Source organism: Octopus bimaculoides, chromosome 6 (genome assembly GCF_046866305.1).
Source record: "Octopus bimaculoides isolate indiv1 chromosome 6, ASM4686630v1, whole genome shotgun sequence".
In the NCBI taxonomy this organism is placed as follows: Eukaryota; Metazoa; Mollusca; class Cephalopoda; order Octopoda; family Octopodidae; genus Octopus; species Octopus bimaculoides.
Genome location: NC_142933.1, coordinates 93,608,224 through 93,631,419, shown reverse-complemented (window position 1 = coordinate 93,631,419; position 23,196 = coordinate 93,608,224). Strand labels below are relative to the sequence as shown.

General features: G+C 36.7%; 1 protein-coding gene across 50 annotated transcripts in view; it reads right to left on the bottom strand.

Annotated features, from left to right (window-relative positions):
* LOC106880734 (uncharacterized) overlaps positions 1-23,196 on the bottom strand; it is a 207,169-nt gene that overhangs the window by 148,647 nt on the left and 35,326 nt on the right. For 45 of the 50 annotated variants that reach the window (XM_089354281.1, XM_089354306.1, XM_089354277.1 and 42 more), the window contains 2 exons: positions 21,037-21,096; positions 637-740 (listed from right to left, as the gene is read on the bottom strand). In XM_089354281.1, the coding sequence (XP_089210407.1) occupies positions 637-740; positions 21,037-21,096 (164 nt within the window). The remainder of the gene's footprint in view (positions 1-636; positions 741-21,036; positions 21,097-23,196) is intronic. The other 5 variants (XM_089354269.1, XM_089354299.1, XM_089354308.1 and 2 more) reach the window with 1 other exon arrangement.

Genomic DNA, 23,196 nt, shown 5'->3' with positions numbered 1-23,196 from the left:
TCTTATTGTATTTACCTCACAGTAAAGCTAGTTGGAAAACATTCAACAGCATAAATGAAGGGATTTTTTTTTGTTTTGTTTTTATGATAGAAGATCCAGTCATAAAACACCTGTTTTAATGATACATGCAAATGTCTAAATTCAAATCTAACACATGCAAGCAGAGAAACATGTAACAAGAAAAAAATCTAGTATAAACTAATATTTTTGTAGTATATGATTAAAAAAAAAAATTCCAATTCCCAGTTTTCTATAACACTGTCCTGATGAATAAAACCATAGATTCCCGATCTATGGGAGAAGAATTCAATCTCATTTTGGAAGTGGAGTTCAAATTTCATTGATTGGTTTCACATCTGTTAATGGATTGGAGCTGAAAGTGTTGTAAAAATATCCTACAGAATGTCAAATTCCATCAAATATTGCACAATACTTAAAACACAAACACTTAAAATTTATATAGCACATACTAGATAATCTATAATATATCAATATTTAACAATAATCATTTTAATTAAAATTAAACTATACAGAGCATAGCCATATTAAATTATGTTTAAGCAGACAAGTAACATTAACAACATTTAATATCAATTTAAAGAATCATTCATATTTTTGGAAGAAAACAATGCTAACCTTTTTCTTGTTCTCTCCTAGTAAATTCCTCTTCTTGGCGTCTTTCAATTTCTTCCAGTACACGTCTCATTTCTTCATTACGATGAAGTTTTTCATAATTATCTCTACATAAGAAAAAGGAACAAAACTAAAAACAAATATCATAAATTATGAGGTATTTGAAAAATATTCCCTAACACTGATTTGTACTGGACCAGTGATATAATTCATCATCATCATGATCACAGCTTAACATCCAATTTTGCATATCCAAATTAAAGACCCTAAAAGTTAATAAATTGTGGATTGTAAAGCATACTAATAAGATATGAACAGTACCTTGCTCAAGGTCAAAAGATTCTATAATGTTGTAAAATAAATAGATACTAGATCCACACAATGACAAAGAAATTAAGAAACATCCTTACACAAGTACCGAGCATAAAAACATCCTCACCTGGTTGTTGTGCTATCAACAAGCATTCAACAGGCTTCTCCAGAGCCACATTTAGCATCAGCTGATCTAATTGAAGTTACTCATAAAATGATAGTATGAAATCTGAAAACTATCAAACTATAATTTAACTCTCTTAAAGAGGTTGGCATTAGGAAGGGCATCCATCCATAGAAACCAAGCTAAGTCAGACTGGAACCTAGTGCAGCTATCTGGTTTACCAGTTCCTGTCAAACCATCTAACCTATGGAAAGCAGATGTCAAATGATGATGATGATTGCCAATACTTTATTATCTCTCCTCCTTTCTACCTCTCCTGTCAAAACTTGTTTTTCCCAACCAGCCGCCATGCCTGATCACTAAATCCACAAGTTTCTTTATTCTCTCTGTTTATTTTCTCTTATTCCTTTCTATAAAAGACTTTCTCACTTTCCCAAGCGTCAAACTAATACAGCTGCTTGTTGTTCATAAACCTGTCTTTGTCTTTTGTTTTTCTGTAAATTTCAACTATATATATATATATATATATATATATTAGAGAAATAATTTGTAGTTTGGAATCAGTAGTTCTTTTGACTGCTATTTCTAAATTCTCAGTATGTTGGAGAAGCAACTCAAGCTAATCCCTGTATATTTATGATGCAATTATCACTATGATGCAATTAGCACTATATCCCTGTCTCCCGAGCTGCATTTTGAACCCGTGCTGTGGTGGTTGGGGACAATGGTATTTCCTTTGTCTTGTCAACAACCACAGCTATTTTTAGCATAGGAGTGATCGCTGCCCCTTTTCCAGTCAGCGAAAGTTAAAAAAAAGGCAGGATATGAATTTGCACCAGGCCGACCTTGTTCTGGGAGTGGGTAAAAGAACAGGAATTGGCGCGGAAGCAGTTGGGGACAGCAGTTTGGTGAGTCGAGCTCTGGGAGCCAGCAGAATCGGTTGTGTCGAGTGGTAGCAGTCGTCCAAAGCAGTTGGGGGACAGCAGTTTGCCCGTGGAGATGGGGTCAGTCGAGTGAGATGAAGATGAAGAATAAGTCTGACAGAGAGAAAGCTATGGTCAGCAGAAATGTATAGAGTCCCAGTGAGAGAGAGACGGAATTGTAGTGGCAGACTGCCCAGGTCAGTGGAAGTAGCAGACCTGAAGGAAACAAACTTCGTTGTGGTAAATGCTTTTATATTATTTTAGAGAAAAAGAACTCTGAGTTGTTAACTGTGTTGTTGTTAAATACTTCTAAAAGAAAGGAAAAGAAAAGAAATACAAAAGAAAGAAGCAGAAGAACTTTGTTGTCAAATGAAACTTGAGACACGAACTTTGCGATGTAAAAATGATTGAAAAGCTTGTAATTGTTTGGAAACTTTGTCAAAGTTATTGAACTGTCATGCCATGTATTGGAATTGTTATTATGTAATGCTCTATTCTAATGTTTTAAATGTATTCTGTGATGTTATGTATGTAAAAAGAAAAGGTTACCCAACGCATGGTCTTCGTGTTGTTTCTTCCTCCCCTCCTTTTGCCTGTGTTGTTCTTCGTTACGTGCTCCAGCCGGGGCTTTATTATCAGTCAGGTGACCGAGACGGGTTGCTAGCTCACTGAGCGTACGAGCGTTCGCGCGCGAGTTCCTGCTTCGGTTGAGGGGGTGCTTCGCGTGCGGGCGTTCGTAACAATATATATATATATATATATATATATATATATATATATATATATATATATATATTTCAACAGTATAATTCAAAGTATAATCAAAATTACCTTGATATTATATTTAATTATTAAACATTCATCTAATATACATTGGATACAACCTATGTTCAAGAAAAACGATCAAACTATTTCAAAAATAATCTTGGAATCATTCTGGTTTATCATTGCTATCAGCATTTTAACTGGCTTGGAAGACAGTCGCATTTGATATGCTGACTGTCAGTCAATCTAGAACATCAGAGAAAAAGATGGCATGCTGTTAAAGGCATCATTTCATAAAGATTCTCAACCTCAACACACACTCTCAGAAACACATATGCACTGAAGCCAATGATGATGATGACAGTGGTTTGTCCTTGTGAATGGCCACTTTTCAAGTAAGTAATATCTACTTTTTGCTGAAGAGACTAAGTCAAAAATTTAACTCAGTTATAGGATCCAATATCTTTACATTGTCCAACATAATTATGATATAACTAAGTCACATAATACAATAATGTCCAAGACATTATCAAAATTAACCAATGGACTAAGTGTCTTTATTGACTGAGAGGGTGATAACCAAAATGTATTAGAATGGATTTTATAAGTATCTTTTACATCTATTTGTTTCAGCCAGAAGCTGTGACCAAGCTGGAGCACTGGGCATTGAATAGAATGAATAAAATTCATAGGCTTGTCATATTACAAGAATGAATAACCAGTGAGTTCTTGCATGAACTACTATAAAATATAAATAAATTTGATTCATCTACCTACCACTCCCAGTGTTTTGCAGCTGTGAAAATCTGAATCACCACTACTTATGACTCACATCTACAAAACAGTGAGGTATGGAGCATTCTTCAATAATATCTAAAGAATCTGTTGTTTTAGGAATGTGTGTGCATGTATGTGTGTGCCTTGTGTGTATTTAGTGCATGTGTGTGCAAAATGTCTTATTTTTAGTTTATTACTGTCCACATACAGTCCTCTTCATTTTCACCTTTTACAGCGATCTCTCTTCCACCATCACCCTTTATCATGATGCCTATCTAACAAGGAAGGACATTAGATCTGTCCATATTTAATACCGACTACCAACATCCAGCCACTCTATGACAGTGGTAACTTTAAATTAAAAAAAGATTCAAACTGTAACAGCCAACCCGACCCAATATGGAAAAATAGATACAAAATGATGATAATGACAAAGACAACTGAATTCCAAATATCACATATGTATCAAGGTGGTGAGCCGGCAGAATCATTAGCACAACGGGCGAAATGCTTAGCGGTATTTTGTCTCTCGTTATATTCTGAGTTCAAATTCTGCCAAGGTCAACTTTGCCTTTCATCCTTTCAGGGTCGATATATTAAGTACCAGTTACGCACTGGGGTCGATATAATCGACTTAATCACTTTGTCTGTCCTTGTTTGTCTCCTCTATGTTTAGCCCTTGTGGGCAATAAAGAAATATGTATACAATGGATCTAAGATTCCACGCACTACGCAGAACTTGTCACCAATATGCCGACTGCTTTCAGAAATCTCGGATGCAATATGAGCATTTAAATACATTACTTATTCTCACATATGGATTGGTTTCCTGAGAATCTGGGATCAATGAGTAACAATTAGGAGGAGAGATTCCATCAGGACAAAGAAAGAGATGGAGACCAGGCATCAGGGACAGTGGGATGCAGTCATGATGTCAGATTATTGTTGAACTTTGAAGAGAGACCATTCTTGCTGCTCAGCATTCTAGAGGTTCGAATAAACGCAAGTTCAAGCCCTGAATTTTGAAAAATGACGACATAACATTTAATTTATATGTACTTATCTTTATCAGTGCCTACTATTTGATTTACAATAATCAAAGTTCGTAACATTTAACTAATAAATTTTGTTAGAAAACAATTTTTTTATCTTAAAAACCTGTTTTGGATGAGAAATATTAACAAAAATCAACCGATAATGTCAGAAAAATGTAACCAATTTAATGAATGATATCCAAAGCATCACACACACACACACACACACACACACACACTAACAAAAATTAACCGATTATGTCAGAAAAATGTAATCAATTTAGTCAGAAGATTGGATTTTTTAAAAAATCAACTTAGCATAGAAACCTGACCTGATTGAGAGAAACAGATGTCATTTTCAGATTCAGTGGTGCAAACTTTTTCTAAACCAACTTACTAAAACAACTTACAAAATAATTTTTTTGTTATCCAGTGTAATTAGAAATTTGGTCAGCCTTTTAAACTAGATACCACTCTTCTAATCTTTATTTGAAACTCTTTGGCAACTGTTACATTTAATAACTTGAAGCAATGAGTGATTATTTGCACCTCTTGTGCATTCATTAAATGTGATATTTTACAATACAACAAAATATAGCCATATCCACCTTAAAAGCTCTTTTGAAGGTACTAGGCTCATTGTTATTCACTAAGTGATGTGTTTTCTGAAGAAATAAATCTTAGATATAATCAGTATTCTCATTTTGTATTAGGGTTTCAGATCACAAATATTATATTCAAATATAACTTATAATATTCATTTTGACCATGAACTGCAATTGATATTGAACAATTTTCAAGTAATGAATCTTTATTTATTTTTTATATAATAGTTTAAAGTGAAGGATAATGACCAAATCATTTGCTTTCTCACAAAATTAAACATTAATGACTATTGTTTTTCATCTACAAGCAGCAACTCCATTGACTAACACACTGGTATCTGAAATTGTAAGTTGTTACCACTGATAAAATCTACTTTAAATCTGAAATTTATTCCAAACAAAAAAACAAGATTTAAAACTAAGTACACCAAGTTTTTAAAAATAAACACCAATTAAGTGAAATAAAAATGTAATACCAGAAAAATGTTGATAATTTTTTCAAAAAACTATTAAAAAAATCCATAAAATCTAATAGTATTAAAGTCAGATCACAACTGTTCCACACTTCTATATAGTTAAAAAGATAGTATTCCATTAATAAAATCTTGAAACAATACACAAATGTTACTTTAATAACAATAAAAGCACCATTTGATCAACACAATATCAGAAGAATGAATATTAAGCCTGACAGCTCTTAAAACTCTGGTCAGGACATATATTTAACAAAAGAGTTAGCATTTCTATATTCAGATCATAATGTCCAAATGGAAAACATAATATAAATCTACAAAAATTTACAGTAATGACAGAACATAACAAAAAAAAAAACCCCATAAGCTTCATCAAATCAGTTCAAAATATGCTACTGTCAACTATGCTTCTTTTTTTCTTTCAGTGAGTGAAATATAAATACTTATGTGTCAATTCAATCCAACTACCCAACCATCCCCACTACAGACAACTGGCCTTGTGCTGACTCAAAAGAAATCAATATTATATTTTCATTTACAAATGTGTTTCTGACAAAGCAATTTTTTTCTCTTGCTTTTAAAACACTGGCATATCCAAAGTGGTTAAGAAGTTCTCTCCACAGCACAATGAATTTGATCACACTGCAAAACACCTTGGACAAGTGAAGAAAATGGAAACTCTGAGGAATCTCATAGTACACACACTGGATCCTGTCAAATCATCCAACCCATGCCAGCATAGAAAACAGACATTATATTATATTATATTTTAATGTCAATGTGAATACCCGTCAGAGTGTAAGTATCTTGAGAGAAAAGCTGAACATTAGAAGCATCAGTTGTGGCGTGCAAGAGAGATGATTGCGCTGGTATGGACATGTGGTGAGAATGGAGGAGGATAGCTGCGTGAAAAAGTGCCACACCCTAACAGCTGAGGGAACCCGTGGAAGAGGTAGGCCCAGGAAGACCTGGGCTGAGGTGGTGAGGCAAGACCTTCGTACATTGGGCCTCACCGAGGCGATGACTACGGACCGAGACCTTTGGAAATGTGCTGTGCGTGAGAAGACCCGGCAAGCCAAGTAAGATCGTTGCCAGTGCCCCTGGACTGGTTCTTGTGCGGGTGGCACATGAGATGCACCATTTTGAGCGTGGCCGTTGCCAGTACCGCCTGACTGGCTCCCGTAGGATTTTCGAGCGAGATCGTTGCCAGTGCCCCTGGACTGGCTTGTGCGGGTGGCACATAAAAGACACCATTTCGAGCGTGGCCGTTTTCGTGCGGGTGACACGTAAAAGCACCCACTACACTCTCTGAGTGGTTGGCGTTAGGAAGGGCATCCAGCTGTAGAAACTCTGCCAAATTAGATTGGAGCCTGGTGGGTGCTTTTACGTGTCACCCGCACGAAAACGGCCACGCTCGAAATGGTGTCTTTTATGTGCCACCCGCACAAGAGCCAGTCCAGGGGCACTGGCAACGATCTCGCTCGAAAACCCTACAAGGCCAGTCAGGCGGTACTGGCAACGGTCACGCTCAGGATGGTACATCTTATATGCCACCCGCACAAGAGCTAGTCCAGGGACACTGGCAACGATCTCACTTGGCTTGCCAGGTCTTCTCACGCACACACACACACACACATATATATATATATATATATATATATATATATATATATATATATATATATATATATTTATATACACACACACACACACACATATAGGTGAAGTAATTAGGATGTGCTGTGTATAACTATCCTTAAGAAAAATAGAATTTGATATATTTCAACAGGTTTGTTAAGAAAATTAGAAGATTCAATATTTCACATTGGGCTCCATCCTTGGTCTAGTAATGATTTGGGAAATAGATATAGTTGAAGGTTTGGCTTGGATTGTTTACGTTGTATGTGATGTTGTGTCAGTGTTTGTGGAGAGTGGGAGGGAGGGTTTGTATTTTTACTTGTTTTATTTTTATCCATTAAAGCAGGTAGTGTTTACACATTTATTTTGAGTGGTAGTAAATTTGGACAAAAAACAGATCTTTTTCTTTGTAAAACATATATATGGCTGTGTTTCAGTATACCATTGTAAATGCCACTGCATCAAATTACATCTTTTTATGCAAAAATATAGAACATGGCCATATGATAAATAGAGATCAATAAAATAAGCACCAAACTGAAGTCAATGCTCCAGAATGGCAACAGTCCAAAAACTAAACACAAAATTGTATACCTTGAAAATATTGTAGTATGTTATAATGCACTTTGCATTCACTATTTGTAAAATAGGTTACAGCTGCCACTCTATATTGCCCGATTAGCATTTGGGAAACCACCTATAAAAACCCTTGCCAGATTTATGAAAATATTAAAATTCACAGAATCATCCAATGCATTCTGGAACATAGCTTGTTTCATTAATATTTGCATGGACTGTACAGTTAAAAAACATGGATACATACATGAATTAAAAGGCAAATATTTTACAGCTGAATGTTGTTTACAAAGCTAATTAGTAAAGCTGTGAATGGGATAGATTTTTAAACAGTTAATAGTTTATTTGAAATGATAAATATTAAACAGATAAAAAGTGATGTAGAAACAAGTATAAGGGAAAAAGTGTGGCTGACAAAATGTCAAACTAATATTCATTGAAGAGATTACTAGGGAACAGAATAATGTTAAGGTATGAGAGCTATAATAGAAAATGCATATTGTTATAAAGGTTACTCTTTCTCAACTAAAATTCTTCAAGAGGTGAAGGAATTCCATCAAGGCCCATCATAGTTATGAAAAGAGAAATGATAGTTAAGGATAAGATTACAACAACCTTACTACTCTGATAAAAGATTAAAAGAAGATAACTATGAGACATTAAAAGAAAATTAATAGAGTATAAACAGGAAAAAGAAGATGAGCCATCTACAAATGACCAACAGAGTTGGCTCATGCAACAATAGCAAGTTGCTTCTCATGTATGGTTTGTCAAAAAGATGTAGTTCCACATAAGCTGACTGCCAGTAACCCAAACAAAAATTACACTTCAGTAGTTGATAGTATAGTTGAAATCTTAAACTATTATAACATTGAGCTTGTTCTTAGATAAGCTAAGTCACTTTAATTGCTTCAGTTAACATAGCTAAAAAATATGTCTCATTCCCACTGCTTTCTTCAAAAAGTAAACCTGACAATACACACACCTGCACATAGAGGAAGCCATTTATTATAATTATGGATAATGTTAACAAACAGTTATCAAAATTAGTAGATTCCAAACTCTTTATTTGAAATTAATTAAAAACTGTCTGCCTATAAGAATTGAAGATCTTGATATTGCTGTTTATGTTATTTGCCGATTATTGTTACCAACCAATTATTGTTATTGAAAAGACTTCATCCTAAAGTGATCACAATAAGTGTTTGATACAGACAGGCAGTGCTATAAAGTGTTAAGTACTTCCTAACAGATGTAAACTGCTGGAAGCAACAAGCAACATAAAAGCAATCATTAAATTAACTTCTTAACATCCTGTTGAAAAAGTCAAAAGCTCAGTCTTGTAATGAGTAAAAAATAACTAAAAATGGGTTTGCTTATTGAAATGCTTATAGTGTATTTACTTGTGGTCAGATTGCTGTGAAAACTGGCACTATTGCAGAAAAAAGGTTTGCCTTTTTTTTTTAACCTTTTCATTACCAACATGGCTGAAACTGGCTCTGAGTACAAATGTCTTGTTTTCATAAGTTTTGAATTAAAATCTTCTACCAAACGTTAGTCACAATTTATGTTCCTAACTTTAGCTGAATGAAACTAAGTTATTTTACTAAATTCTTTGTTATATTTAAAGTAATTGAAACACAGAGCATCTCAAAATAAATACAGTAACGAAAGGGTTAAGGTAAATAGTCATTTGTGCTAAAAAAATAATGCTGTGCATGTGCAGTTGTTAATTTATTAGATAACTAAAATCACACAATGAAAAGAAAGGTGTAAGTAACAAATTAAATGCAGTTAGTAACAGACATGGACACAAACACTGCATAAAAAATGTTTTCTTCTGACCTTTTTTTCACTGTGAAATTTACTCCCTTCAACAACAACATACCCAAGTATGTACAAAAGTTGTGATAAAAAAATTTTTTTTATAAAAAAAAAAAGAAAATCAGCAACATGTGGTCAATTTTAATAATGAATGTTAAAGAATGAAAATAAATGATAGAAGATAGAATCAAAGTTTCCTCCATTATCTAATGGAGAGCTCACAACTGCCTTTAAACCAAACCATCTAAATTAAACTCTTGTTTAATTCAGGTGGTTTCAGGTAGTGTAGGACAGACAAATATATGAGCTATCAAGTAGGTTCATGTTGTAAAGCAAGTTAAGAGCAAATAATAATTACAACAAAGAACAAAAAAATCAACAAAAGCATTACTTTAGTGACAAATAATCCAGATGAAAGATAGCATTGTTGACATGAAGCAGGATATCATTGGAAATAAGCATGTTTATATTGATACTGGGGCACTTGCCTGTGACCCTTGCAGACTTTCTCAGCTGCATGATATCAATGCAGTTGATGTACTGACAGTTGTAGGAAAAACATGAGCAAAAATGGAAGACTTCCAAAGGGATGACATTCTGGGAAAGAAGGAGTGGAAAGAATAGATTGTGTGGGTCTGGAAGATATACAACTGAGTCAGGAGGGTCAGAGTTGATGTGGTATAAGATCAGTCAACTCCCATCAGATTACAGAGCAAAGAACACTGTCAAAAGCCTTCTCCAGTTCAACAAATGTTAGGTACAGTGGCTTATCCCTAAGTACTTCTACAGTTATTTCATTAGGATGATGGCATCAGAAGTAACTCTTCCTGCCACTAAGCTCAACTGCATCTTATCTAGGCTAATTCTCTCCCAAATATGTTGAGTTATGACTTTTCCTGTAACTCTTACATGGTCCAACTATTTAATTTCTGTGTAATTTGCTTTCTTGGGTGCATCTCCCTTGCAGTTGTAGCAGTTGATAATGATGCTGCTACTCTTAATGGGTATGAAACCATCCTGTACTACCTGACTGACTATGCAAGTAACCAGCCCATAACCTACTCCAGTCTATTTTAAACGTTTCAGTGAATTTTTTTCTCAGACATGCTAAATAACAATGCTGCTGCTAATAATGATACAAATAAGAAATTTGTAGCGATATTGCCATTTTATCATCACAATAAACATAATTTTAGTGAAGGCATGTATACTACTACTATCTACAAGTCTTGAAACAATATAATTATTGCCATTTAGCTATCTAAACATTACAAATTATGTCAAAATAATAATCATTTTTATAATCAATGGGTAAGTATTTAGATTTTTTTTTTTAAATAGTTATCTTCCAAAGTCTGATTATTTACAGTAATTAACATTTCACATGAGAATAATTCCAATTAGAATTATACTTTTATCAAGATTATTTGTTTCATATCACTTGACTGAATTTATAAAGCTACAGCAACTTATCAAAGTTTTAAATGCCTTGCCAAATAAAATCCTATTCTCATTGACATCAAATAAATTCAAGCCAAGAGAGCCTATGCTGGTGACTCAACCAGTTAGAACTAGCAACCAAACTGTCCTCAAATCACACACTATGACTATAAAGAGAGAAATACATTGAATAACGTATTTTAGAATTCAATGTGCAAAAGAAAGAAGCATGGTCACAGAATAGTTTTGGTTAGATGTCTCAGAGCTGACCTGTGGTTAAACAATAACAACAAATCTTATCATTGCAGATAAGAAAACGTTGAATTCAAATGTCAAAATAAAGAACTATGCAACAGAAATAGCCACCTGAAAGAGAAACCATTAACAGTGATGTCAATATAATAAAAACAACTAACATAGAACTTTAACTCTAACCTTGAATTGTGTCAATTAATATGGAATTATTCAAATTACTAGCCAAATCTCCCCCAACTGTCATTAAACGGGAAAGACACAAAGTCCTGGATATAATCATCATTTAATGTTCACTTTTCCATGCATACACGACAGTGAGGTTCATTTACAAGCATTACATGATGTCAAGGGTATATAGACACACACACACACATGCATGACAGGCCTCTTTCAGTATCTGTCAACCGAATACACTCACACAGCTTCGGTTGGCCCAGGGCTATAGTAAAATACACTCATTCAAGGTGCCAATGTAGTGGGACTGAGCCTGAAACCATATGGTTGGGAAACACTTCTTACCACAGAGCCATACCTGTGCTGATATACCAAGAATAAAAGAAGCAGGATTATCACAGAGAGAATGCAGGCTGAACAATGAAAGGTTGATGGGGAAAATAAACAGACTGACATACAGATTAATGCCAAGAGTCAGGAAAATTTGGAGACAATAATTCAGTACAAAAAAGTAACAAAGAAAAGTTAAGAATTGTCCCAAAACACAACCTTCTCACATACAAAAAGACAACATAAAGCACCAACAATTCTAGAAGAAACTACATAATGTGATGATATTTTCTACTTACCACTAGATTGCGTCTAGTTAACCGAGCCCAGTTTGAATGATATAAATGGTTGTTGCAGCTATAAAAACTTCTAACTCAGCTTTAAGATAGATTATAAGATCCAAAGTTCACAAACTGGGGGTGGATATATGCGTGTATGTGTATGTGTGTATGCATATGTATATACATATGTAAGTATACAATACATATATATACATACATAATATATAGACACCTACACAATCATCATCATCATTTAACATCTGTTTCCTATACTAGCTTGTTGTGGATACTTTGACAGGAGGTGATGAGCCAGAGGTGTACCAAATTCTAATGTCTGTTTTGGCATGGTTTCTATGACTAGATGCCTTTCCTAATGTCAACCTTATGTTGCCTGAAGACTTGAAGACGAAAGTAATATTGAAATGACATGCTGAGTTTCTTGGACTTTTGACCATTACATCACATCACACATCAAAGGCTATGCATTTGCAATCGATGGGCAAAGTACTACCACAAAATACCTTATAAACAAAAGAGACAATGGAGCCAGAAGGTGCAACTGAAAATGTCAATTATATCACCACTTTGTGGAAAATATCACACATGTAATCAACAGTTGCCTAGACATATCATCAAGGTACAACCGCCAATGAGACATGATATCACTAAAACAAATATACAATGCCATTCAAAAAAGACTGTTCCGGGTTAAATATTGAGAATCCTCCTGTTACTCAATACGTACATAAACATCAATACAAGGAATATTCCCATCAAATCATTTGCCAAGTGCAAACACAACAGGCTGGATATTGTTGTTTGGGACAGACAAGAAGATGTACCATCACAGAAGTCAGCTGTTTTGTTGTTGTGAATATTTCTTTGATAAAATCACAAAGAAAGAAGATAACTAAGGACAACTGTTTTGAAACCTTTAGCTTTTATAACAATAGTAATTGGAGTACTTGGTTCATCATCATCATCATCGTTTAACATCTGTTTTCCATGCTAGCATGAGTTGGATAGTTCGACCGGGGTCTGGGAAGCCAGGAGGCTGCACCAGACTCCAGTCTGATCTGGCAGTGTTTCTACAGTTGGATGCTTTTTATGTGCCACCGGCACAGGGGCCAGAGGAGCTGGCAGCGGCCACGATTTTTTGGTGCTTTTTACGTGCCACTGGCACAGAAGCCAGTCAAGGCAGCGCTGGCATCGGCCACGTTCAGATGGTGCTTTTTACGTGCCATTTGATTTTCATTTTGATGTTGATGCACTTGACTCAATAGGTCCCCTCAAGCACAGCAAGTTGCCCTACGATCCAAGGTACTTTTGAATGGGCTGGGGCTGGTTATGCGAAATTGGTGTAGGATACAGCCATGAACTCACTTTATCTGCCGGGTCTTCACAGTCACAGCATATCTCCAGAGGTCTCGGTCTTTCATCATTGCCTATGTTTGGGAGTGGCATTTCTTCACACATCTCTCCTCATCCATCCGTAGTACATGACCATACCAGCGCAAATGTCTCTCTTGCACACCACATCTGATGCTTATGTCCAACCTTTCTCTGCAAAGTTCAGAAAGCTACTACCTTTGTTGGTAACAAAGGGATTCACCTTCAGAGTGAAAGGCAGATTGTACAATACCTGTGAACAGACAGCTATGCTACATAGCAGTGAAACATGGGCTGTAACTGCAGAGGACATGCAAAGGCTTGAAAGAAATGAAACTAGCATACTCTGTTGGATGTGCAATGTCTGTGTACATGTATGACAGAGTGTAAGTGATTTAATAGAAAAATTGGGTTATAAGAAGTATCAGATGAAGTGTGCAAGAGAGAAGACTGCACAGGTATGGTCATGTGATGTGTATGGATGAAGACAGCTGCATAAAGAAGAGCCAATCTCTTAGTGTAAAGGGAACTAGTGGAAGACGTAGACCCAAGAAGACATAAGACAAGATGTTGAGAAATGATCTTCAGATGTTGATCATCACAGAAGAGATAATAAAGGACCGAGACTACTGGTGATTTGTTGTGCTTGAGAAGACATGTCAAGCTAAGTAACATCACAGTTTTCATACACGCATGCTTGTCCTTTAGGCCAGGGGTTTTCAAACTGTGGTCTGCGGACCACAGGGGGTCCGTAAGGACAAGACAGGGGGTCCGTGGACAGCAAATACTTTTTATGGGCAATTTGATTTTATATATGTTTTTTAATCGAAATCTTTTAATTGACAATAAACCTATTTGTTAAATACTGTTAAATAAATAAATGTAAAAATATATGTTATTTTAAGCAAATATTTATGTATAAATTTCATAAGTGTTTATAAGGGGGTCCCTAAGGTAAAGCCTAAAATATAAAGGGGTCCGCAAGTCAAAAAGTTTGAAAACCCCTGCTTCAGGCTATGCCTCCCCCTCACTCTCACACACACACACACAATCTGTCCGCTATCAAAAATCCCTTGCAACCCATTTTCCCAACCCATTTTCCCATCCCACCACCCATCATCACCACCTGCTGCAAGCCCCTCCACTCTCCCTAATGTGCCTTTCCACACACTCTCCATGTCCTCACATATCCCCTCTTCTGGCCACTCCGATTTTTCTCAACATTATTTACTACAGTTACCTCTTAATCTCTAAACATCTCCCATCACAGTCTTATAGAACATACCTCTATATCCCCTTTGTACCACTTATACTTCCCTCTTCCACTGTTTTCTGTAGGACGGTCCCAATGCATCTCCAACACCATCTATTTCTCTCTTTCTCTCTCCTTCCTTTCTTTTCTTTTCCTACTGGAGTAGCCAAGTATCTCCTCTATAGAAAGACACCTATCTCTATCCCTCCATAATACTCTAATCTATCACCTAGCATGAAGCCACTTTCCTCAGTTGTACTTCTTCTCCCAGCTGAACGGTCTTTGTCTTGCAAATTACTTGGCGATCCCACCCCTACCCAGTGTTGGTGCCACATAAAAAGCACCCAGAACACTCTGTAAAAAGCTGGCATTAGGAAGGGCATCCAGCCATAGTAACCATACTAAAGGAGTGTGATGCAGCTCTCCAGCTTGCAAGCTCCTGTCAAACTGTCCAACCCATGCCAGCATGGAAGATGATGAAGAGTATCTAAAAAGCATTTAATCTGGGGGAGGGGCATAACCAGTGGAGGTAGGGCATTACCCTTCACATCTGTAGAGCCTCCAAGACAGGGTGACAAAAGATACTTCAAAGCAGAGAATAGGTTAAATGGTCAGTTACTTGTAACAGAGTAGACTCTAGCAATGGTACAAAAGGGCTGGTTAAGTGGTGGTGATGGTATCAAAAATAGGTGGTTTATGTTTACCATCCAAGTGATTTATTACTTCAGCATAGCAGTTATAGCTATCATCATCATCATCATCATCATCATCGTTTAACGTCCGCTTTCCATGCTAGCATGGGTTGGACGATTTGACTGAGGACTGGTGAAACCGGATGGCAACACCAGGTTCCAGTCTGATTTGGCAGAGTTTCTACAGCTGGATGCCCTTCCTAACGCCAACCACTCAGAGAGTGTAGTGGGTGCTTTTACGTGTCACCCGCACGAAAACGGCCACGCTCGAAATGGTGTCTTTTATGTGCCACCCGCACAAGCCAGTCCAAGGGCGCTGGCAACGATCTCGCTCGAAAATCCTACGGGAGCCAGTCAGGCGGTACTGCCAACGGCCATGCTCAAAATGGTGCATCTCATGTGCCACCCGCACAAGAACCAGTCCAGGGGCACTGGCAACGATCTTACTTGGCTTGCCGGGTCTTCTCACGCACAGCACATTTCCAAAGGTCTCGGTCAGTAGTCATCGCCTCGGTGAGGCCCAATGTTCGAAGGTCTTGCCTCACCACCTCAGCCCAGGTCTTCCTGGGCCTACCTCTTCCACGGGTTCCCTCAACTGTTAGGGTGTGGCACTTTTTCACGCAGCTATCCTCCTCCATTTTCACCACATGTCCATACCAGCGCAATCGTCTCTCTTGCAAGCCACAACTGATGCTTCTAATGTTCAGCTTTTCTCTCAAGATACTTACACTCTGACGGGTATTCACATTGACATTACACATCCAACGGAGCATACTGGCTTCATTCCTTGCGAGCTTACGTATGTCCTCAGCAGTTACAGCCCATGTTTCACTGCCATGTAGCATGGTTGTTCGTACGCATGCGTCATACAGTCTGCCTTTTACTCTGAGTGAGAGTCCCTTTGTCGCCAGCAGGGGTAAGAGCTCTCTAAACTTTGCCCAGGCTATTCTTATTCTAGCAGATACACTTTCAGCGCACCCACCCCCACTACTAACTTGGTCGCCCAGATAGCGGAAGCTATCGACTACCTCTAGTTTTTCACCCTGGAATGAGATAGAAGTTGTTTCCTGTTTGTTTACAGTCTTTATTGCACCTGAACATCTGCCACAAACAAAAACTAACTTGCTAGTTAACCTGCTTTTGATGTTGCTGCACCTCTTATGTGTCCATAGCTTGCACCGGGTACATCTTATAGAGTTACTACCTACTCCTTTTCTACATACTGAGCAGGGCCATCTACCTGAAGAGGTTTGTGTTTTATCTACCTTCCTACTTATTAGGATTTTGGTTTTAGCTAGGTTGACTCTAAGGCCCTTCAATTCTAGACCTTGCTTCCACACCTGAAACTTCTCCTCTAGTTCTGATAGTGACTCCGCAATTAGGGCAAGGTCATCAGCATAGAGGAGCTCCCAGGGGCAACCTGTCTTGAACTCCTCTGTGATTGCCTGGAGGACTATGGTAAATAAGAGGGGGCTGAGGACGGAACCTTGGTGGACCCCTACCTCTACCCGGAATTCATTGCTGTACTCATTTCCAACCCTCACCTTACTGGCAGCATCTCTGTACATGGCTCGCACAGCTCTAACCATTCTTCTATCCCAAGTTTCCTCATTGACCACCAGATAAGGGATCGGGGGACCCTGTCAAAGGCTTTCTCCATGTCAACGAAAGCCAGGTACAGAGGTTTATCCTTAGCTAGGTATTTCTCCTGCAACTGTCTCACTAGAAATAAGGCATCAGTAGTGCTTTTACCTGGCACAAACCCAAACTGCATCTCATCTAAATTGATTCGCTCCCTAATTAGTTGGGCTATGACCCTCTCTGTAACTTTCATAACCTGATCTAACAGCTTGATGCCTCTGTAATTATTTGTATCTAAAGCGTCACCTTTACCTTTGTAGCAGTTGACTATGATGCTGCTACACCAGTCATTGGGTATGACTCCTTCGTGTATCACCTGGTTCGTAATACGGGTGACTAGGCTATAGCCAACACTGCCAGATATTTTGAGCATCTCTGCAGTGATTCCTGATGGGCCGGGGGCTTTCCCGGTCTTCATACTCTTAATTGCTTTATCTACCCTGGTACTATCAACTCGGATAGCTGGTCCCTCTATTGGGTCGACATACGGCAGGCTCTCTTTCTCCCATTCATTCTCTTTATTAAGCAATCTATCGTAGTGGCATCTCCAGACCTCTTTCTTTGCATCCTCATTTAATGCAAGCGTACCATCATCCATGCGAACACATTTCTCTCCTACAACATCACTATTCTCTCTCCTACACTGTCTTGCAACACGAAATACCTCGAGTCTTTGGTCCTCACGGCGCAGAACATTGGCAAATCTTTCCTTATCTGCTTCCCCTCTGGCTAAATAAACCTGTCGCCTAGCCTCCCTTCTGGCACATTGGTACAATTCCCTGCTACCACCGTTCTTCCAGTCCTTCCAAGCCTGTTTCTTTTGTCTAATAGCCCTGTCTACCTCCTTGTTCCACCACCACGTTACTCTGGGTCGGGAGGGGACCTTACACCACCCACAAATCTGGTCGGTGGCTTTCAACAGGTTGTCCCGCAGAAATCTCCAATTGTCTTCCACGTTGTATGATGCTATATCCCCTTCTATTTCGTTAAATGCTTCAAGTAACTTGTCTCTAAGTCTCTGTCCGTTTGCAGGGTCTTTAAGCTTCCACACCCTTCTCCTCCAAGCCTGTCTAATACTGGGCACCCATTTTGCCTTGATCCCAAAGTCGCTAACTACTAATCTATGTTGTGGGGTACATTCTTCGCCAGGGTAGGTTTTGGCATTTATAAGCCGCCCTCTTTCCCTATTTCTGGCGAGGATGTAGTCGATTTGGCTAGAGTGTCTGCCGGAGCGGTAGGTGACTAGGTGACTGGCAGGTTTCCTGAAGTTGGTATTGCAGACCATAAGATCGGTTGCATCACAGAACTCCAGCAGTCTGGTTCCCTCCTCGTTGCGGGAACCGAAGCCATAGCCTCCATGTATGCCATGGAAGCCTCCAGCACGACGTCCGACATGACCGTTGAAGTCTCCAGCCACAAAGAGAAGGTCCCTGTCACTCGTCGACGAGGTAGTTTGCAAGAGGGTGTCATAGAATTGGTCTTTCAGACCATCTGGTAGCCCCGGTTGAGGTGCATAGGCTGAGATGACAGTAGCTAATCTATGATGAAGCACTAGTCTGATCTTAAGTACTCTGTCACTTACTCTAACGACCTCGATTACCTTATCCACCCATTTCTCCGCTAGAAGTATTCCTACGCCCCCGACCCCGTCAGTGTTCCCTGCCCAGAAAATCTTGTACCTGTGTTCTTTGCCTGTGAGGAACCTCGCAGAACCTCCTCTCCATCTTACTTCCTGGATGCAGCACATATCTACGCGTCTCCGTTCAAGCATCTCAACAATTTCACCAGATCTACCTTTCAGCGTGCCGACGTTGAGAGTGCCAATCCTAACAGTATGGGTGTTAGGGGTGTGGGCCTGTAGCCTGGGAAGGGGAAAAGCAGTGTCGTGTACCTGAAAAGAAAACTTGCAATTGGAAGAATTCATAAGCAAAACAGTACCTACAACCTGCAAACATTTCTCAAACTTAATGCGCTACCCAAAGGTAGGGGAGAGGATGGCCAAGGCCACTAGATGGGTTCCGGGAGACAGCCGAGGATGACAGGATGACAGAGGAATGAACTTCCGGTGGGGGGGGGGGGGAGGCACATTAAATAAAACACTTTATTTATAAACAAAACCAAAGTTGTCACATTACTGAATTATTCCACCCTTGATAGTAGGAACAAAATGAGACAATCTAAAACAGGCTTGTTTTTTTTTTTTTTTTATAAAGTAATCTTTTGGACAGGGATGAAATGTCTTCTTTTATTATAGAGTTTTTCAATGTTTAATGAATCCTCAAACAAGACATTGTTTTATTAATAACTATTTACCCCATCCCCACAAGAATATTATTTCTCTTTAATTTTTTCACTCACTTTCTTTTTGTCTGTCTGACACACACACACAGGTTAATTCCAAAGATATTGATTTAGAAAAACAATTTTGGAACAGGTACTTTGATAACTGGCTATACTACCTGAGTAAAGGAAATTTCTTTCAAAAACAGATGTCTTCTTCATTTGACTATTTACATGCTGAGAATTCTTTTAAAGATTATGCAGAAGGGTCTATTTCTAACCTGTCACTTCAGTATTTCTTTAATCTTGGTTCACATGTTTATCAATTTGTAATAAAAAGAAAAATATCACTGTCATATTCTTATATTTCTTTGTTTCTCAATAATTCATGTTACTGTATGCCATATTAATATGAAAATAACTAGATATAAGCAATAAATGTTTACCAAACCCCCATGTCTATGAAGATTAACCTTGAGGACATGCTTTGATGACATGACAACTTATTCTCTCTAGCACAAAGACATTCACTAGACAGTCTTATATCTCACCTATAATCATGAACAACCCATAACTAAAACCTTCAAAATAACTATAAATGCTAGGTTTCTTTATCTCAGATGATCTCTCATGGAAATCTTACATACATAACATTAAAATCAATCAGAATCATAGAGACCAGAATTTCTCTTTAAAAACCAGTGAATATATCAGTAGTGATCAGTTGCCAATCCTCTACAAAGCTGAAATAAGTCTTATGATGGAGAAGTGCTCACATATATGTCTCAGCATTACTGCTATATATATATATATATATACAAACATTCCAAACTATATCCAAAAAAAGCCATCCAAATTGATTGGAAATGAGTCACTTACCAACACATTGCAACCACTAGCTAACAGACTCACATCTTCCATCAATCGCTTCTACAACCTTTACTCTGTTGAACTATCTTACTTCATACCCCCTTTACCCATGCATCTCCACCTCCTATCATCCTTACTGTGTTTCACCTCCAAGAACTGTGACAAGTTATTTCATTTGGTCCTTATTCTCAAAAATTCTTTAGAATTCTCCCTTTGTTCACAATTTTCCTGAAAATGCTGAGCTATATATGTTCAGTGTGAACATCAAGCAGTGTGAATATCAAAAAGTTGATTATAACCTTTTCAACTACCATACAACACACAAAAAGTCTATTGACTTTCACTGGAAACTTACTGAAATAATTATATGAATTGAAAATACACATTCTAATGATAATGTCTAGCAGGAAATTTTTACAATCTTTGAAATTATTAAGCTTATTATGACAATACTTCCATAACATAAAACAAAAACTAAATGTAAAAATTGTGTAAACTTCTGCTCAAAGTAAAGTCAAATACAGCACGTTATACATTTACTTATCCGGCTATTGTTAATGCTAATTAGAAACTATGCACTGCAAGATGCTAGTTTCATACTATGGACAAAACGTCAAACTTCTTTTTCACTTCATGTGAACACCAGTGACTTAAGTTTTAAATAACCAAAGAAAATTGTTAGTAATATTTGTTAGAGGGTTAGTCATTAAAAAAATATCTCATTTTCTTTTCTTTTTTGCTTGCTTACCTTATTTTATTGCTGTTTTTCCCATCTTTTCCTTGCTCAATATCCTCATCTGACTGCACACTATGTGACAATTATTGGAAAAAAATACAATCAAATTAGTGCTTTGTTGGTGTTTATCAATCACAATTTATGTGTTTTTCCTTACATATTTCTGCAACAGCAGCACCATCAACACCATATCATATGTATGTATTTTTTTAATGAGTTTAAATAATTATCACTTATTATAGGTTCTATATTTCATAGATATATTTTCAATAAAAAACTATGTTGCAACACACTATATGATCTGATCTTTAACTATTGTAGTTTTTAAAATATTTGCTACATTAAAAGAAATCTTAGAATGGTTATTCTTAAGTATAACAAGTTTTTTAATATTTTAAAATAATTTTATTTGCATAAAAAAAATGAATTTGCTTGTAAAAAGTTTAGTTCTAAGGTAAAAAAATATTGACAACTATCAAAATCTTGGATCTAAAAACCTAATATGTGTATTTCAGCATTTCCATGTATCTTATTCATACAAATTTCATTCTAAAAGAATTAATATCTTTAATTTTTCAATTACTTTTTATATTCAAAATAGACATAGCAATAAAGAAGAACCTCTAATGAACAATAAAAAGGATAATAAAAAATAAATTTTTAAATAGAAAAGAAATATAAACACAGCCACAAATAAAGATAAGTCCAACCAATATAGAATAAGCATTACAAAGCAGTATACTGAATAAAATATATATATTCATCTCAAACTCCCATTTTAAAGAAACTGCATAAAAGCATATACAAAACAACCATTGCAATATGAAAAATATATAGTTCTGGTATAATTTCAAAGATAAAATATTTTTCAGGAAAATGATATCATAAATGCATTGTTTGACTTACTTTCTACAAATTGTTACAATGGAAAGTTTATTGAAATAAAATATAAATTTTATTGTCAATAAATATTAAATATATATTAGTAATATATAAATTTTCACTTATAAACTCCAATTTGAATATTTTTTTCTTCTTTATTTGATTAATTCACCTAATAATCAACATGTACAAGATCCCCTGACTTGCTAAAATAGAAGTCGAACATTATTCAAGTAACCTTTTAGTGGACCTGAAAATAATGCAACCCCCCAAAAACTATGCCTGCAAAGAAGACAAGACAGTCATAGCTGGAAAGTTTTTGATCATAGATCTGCTTAATCAGAGATGATCTCTGTCTTAGCAACAAAAATGGCCTAGTTTGGAAACTTCTTGATGTTAATTATCACAAGTTCATTAGAATTTTATATTATTTATCCTCATGGTATATCTATACCAACATCATTATGCTACATGCCTAGTAGTAGTTCCTTGAAAATTAGCTGCTGGTTCATCATAAATTTCACTTAATGTACCCAGCAGATTACTGCTCTCTAATTAGTACATCTTTGGATTTCACCACATGCTTTATATAATCCAACATACTTCTTATCTGCTATGTACAAATAGAAATTCTATTTATTACAAGAACAGCAGAAATACCCTAAACCTTAAGTAACCATTCTGAAATTCTTTTATAGTTATCACTTAAATGCCAAGCACAAGATTTAGGAAGTTGCCTAAAAAGCATAATTTGTTATTTGGAAGCATTGTTGAAGTTGCACTGATGATCAATTTACAAAACATTAAGAGTTTAATTATTTTCAGGCTGCCACACCTTATGCAGATAAGTTATTACTTACATTCTCTTGAATTCCTTCTCTACATACTAAGTATAAAGGCACACCTGATGCTATTTCTTCATGAAAGATTTTACTATAATATATGTTGTTCCTTTGAGATGAACTTCATTTGATCAGTATTTTATCCATGGGCATAATATCTCTCATGAGAATGTGCCTCTAAAATTTAAACTCACTATCAAAAGGTTCCTAGTTCAGAGACTTTAGGGAAATATTTCAAGAGAGATTTTGGCTGATGCCAAAGAGTGAACACTGCATAGAAACTATCTTCTTGCTACTTAAAAGAGAAAGACACACACACACACACACACACATACACAAAGTACTTGCTGGCACATCTGGCCAAGAAAATTTACCATTAGCTTTCAAGAAATGCAGAAGATTTATCTTAACTATACTAAAAGGTCTGCTTGGATTCCAAAGTACTCCT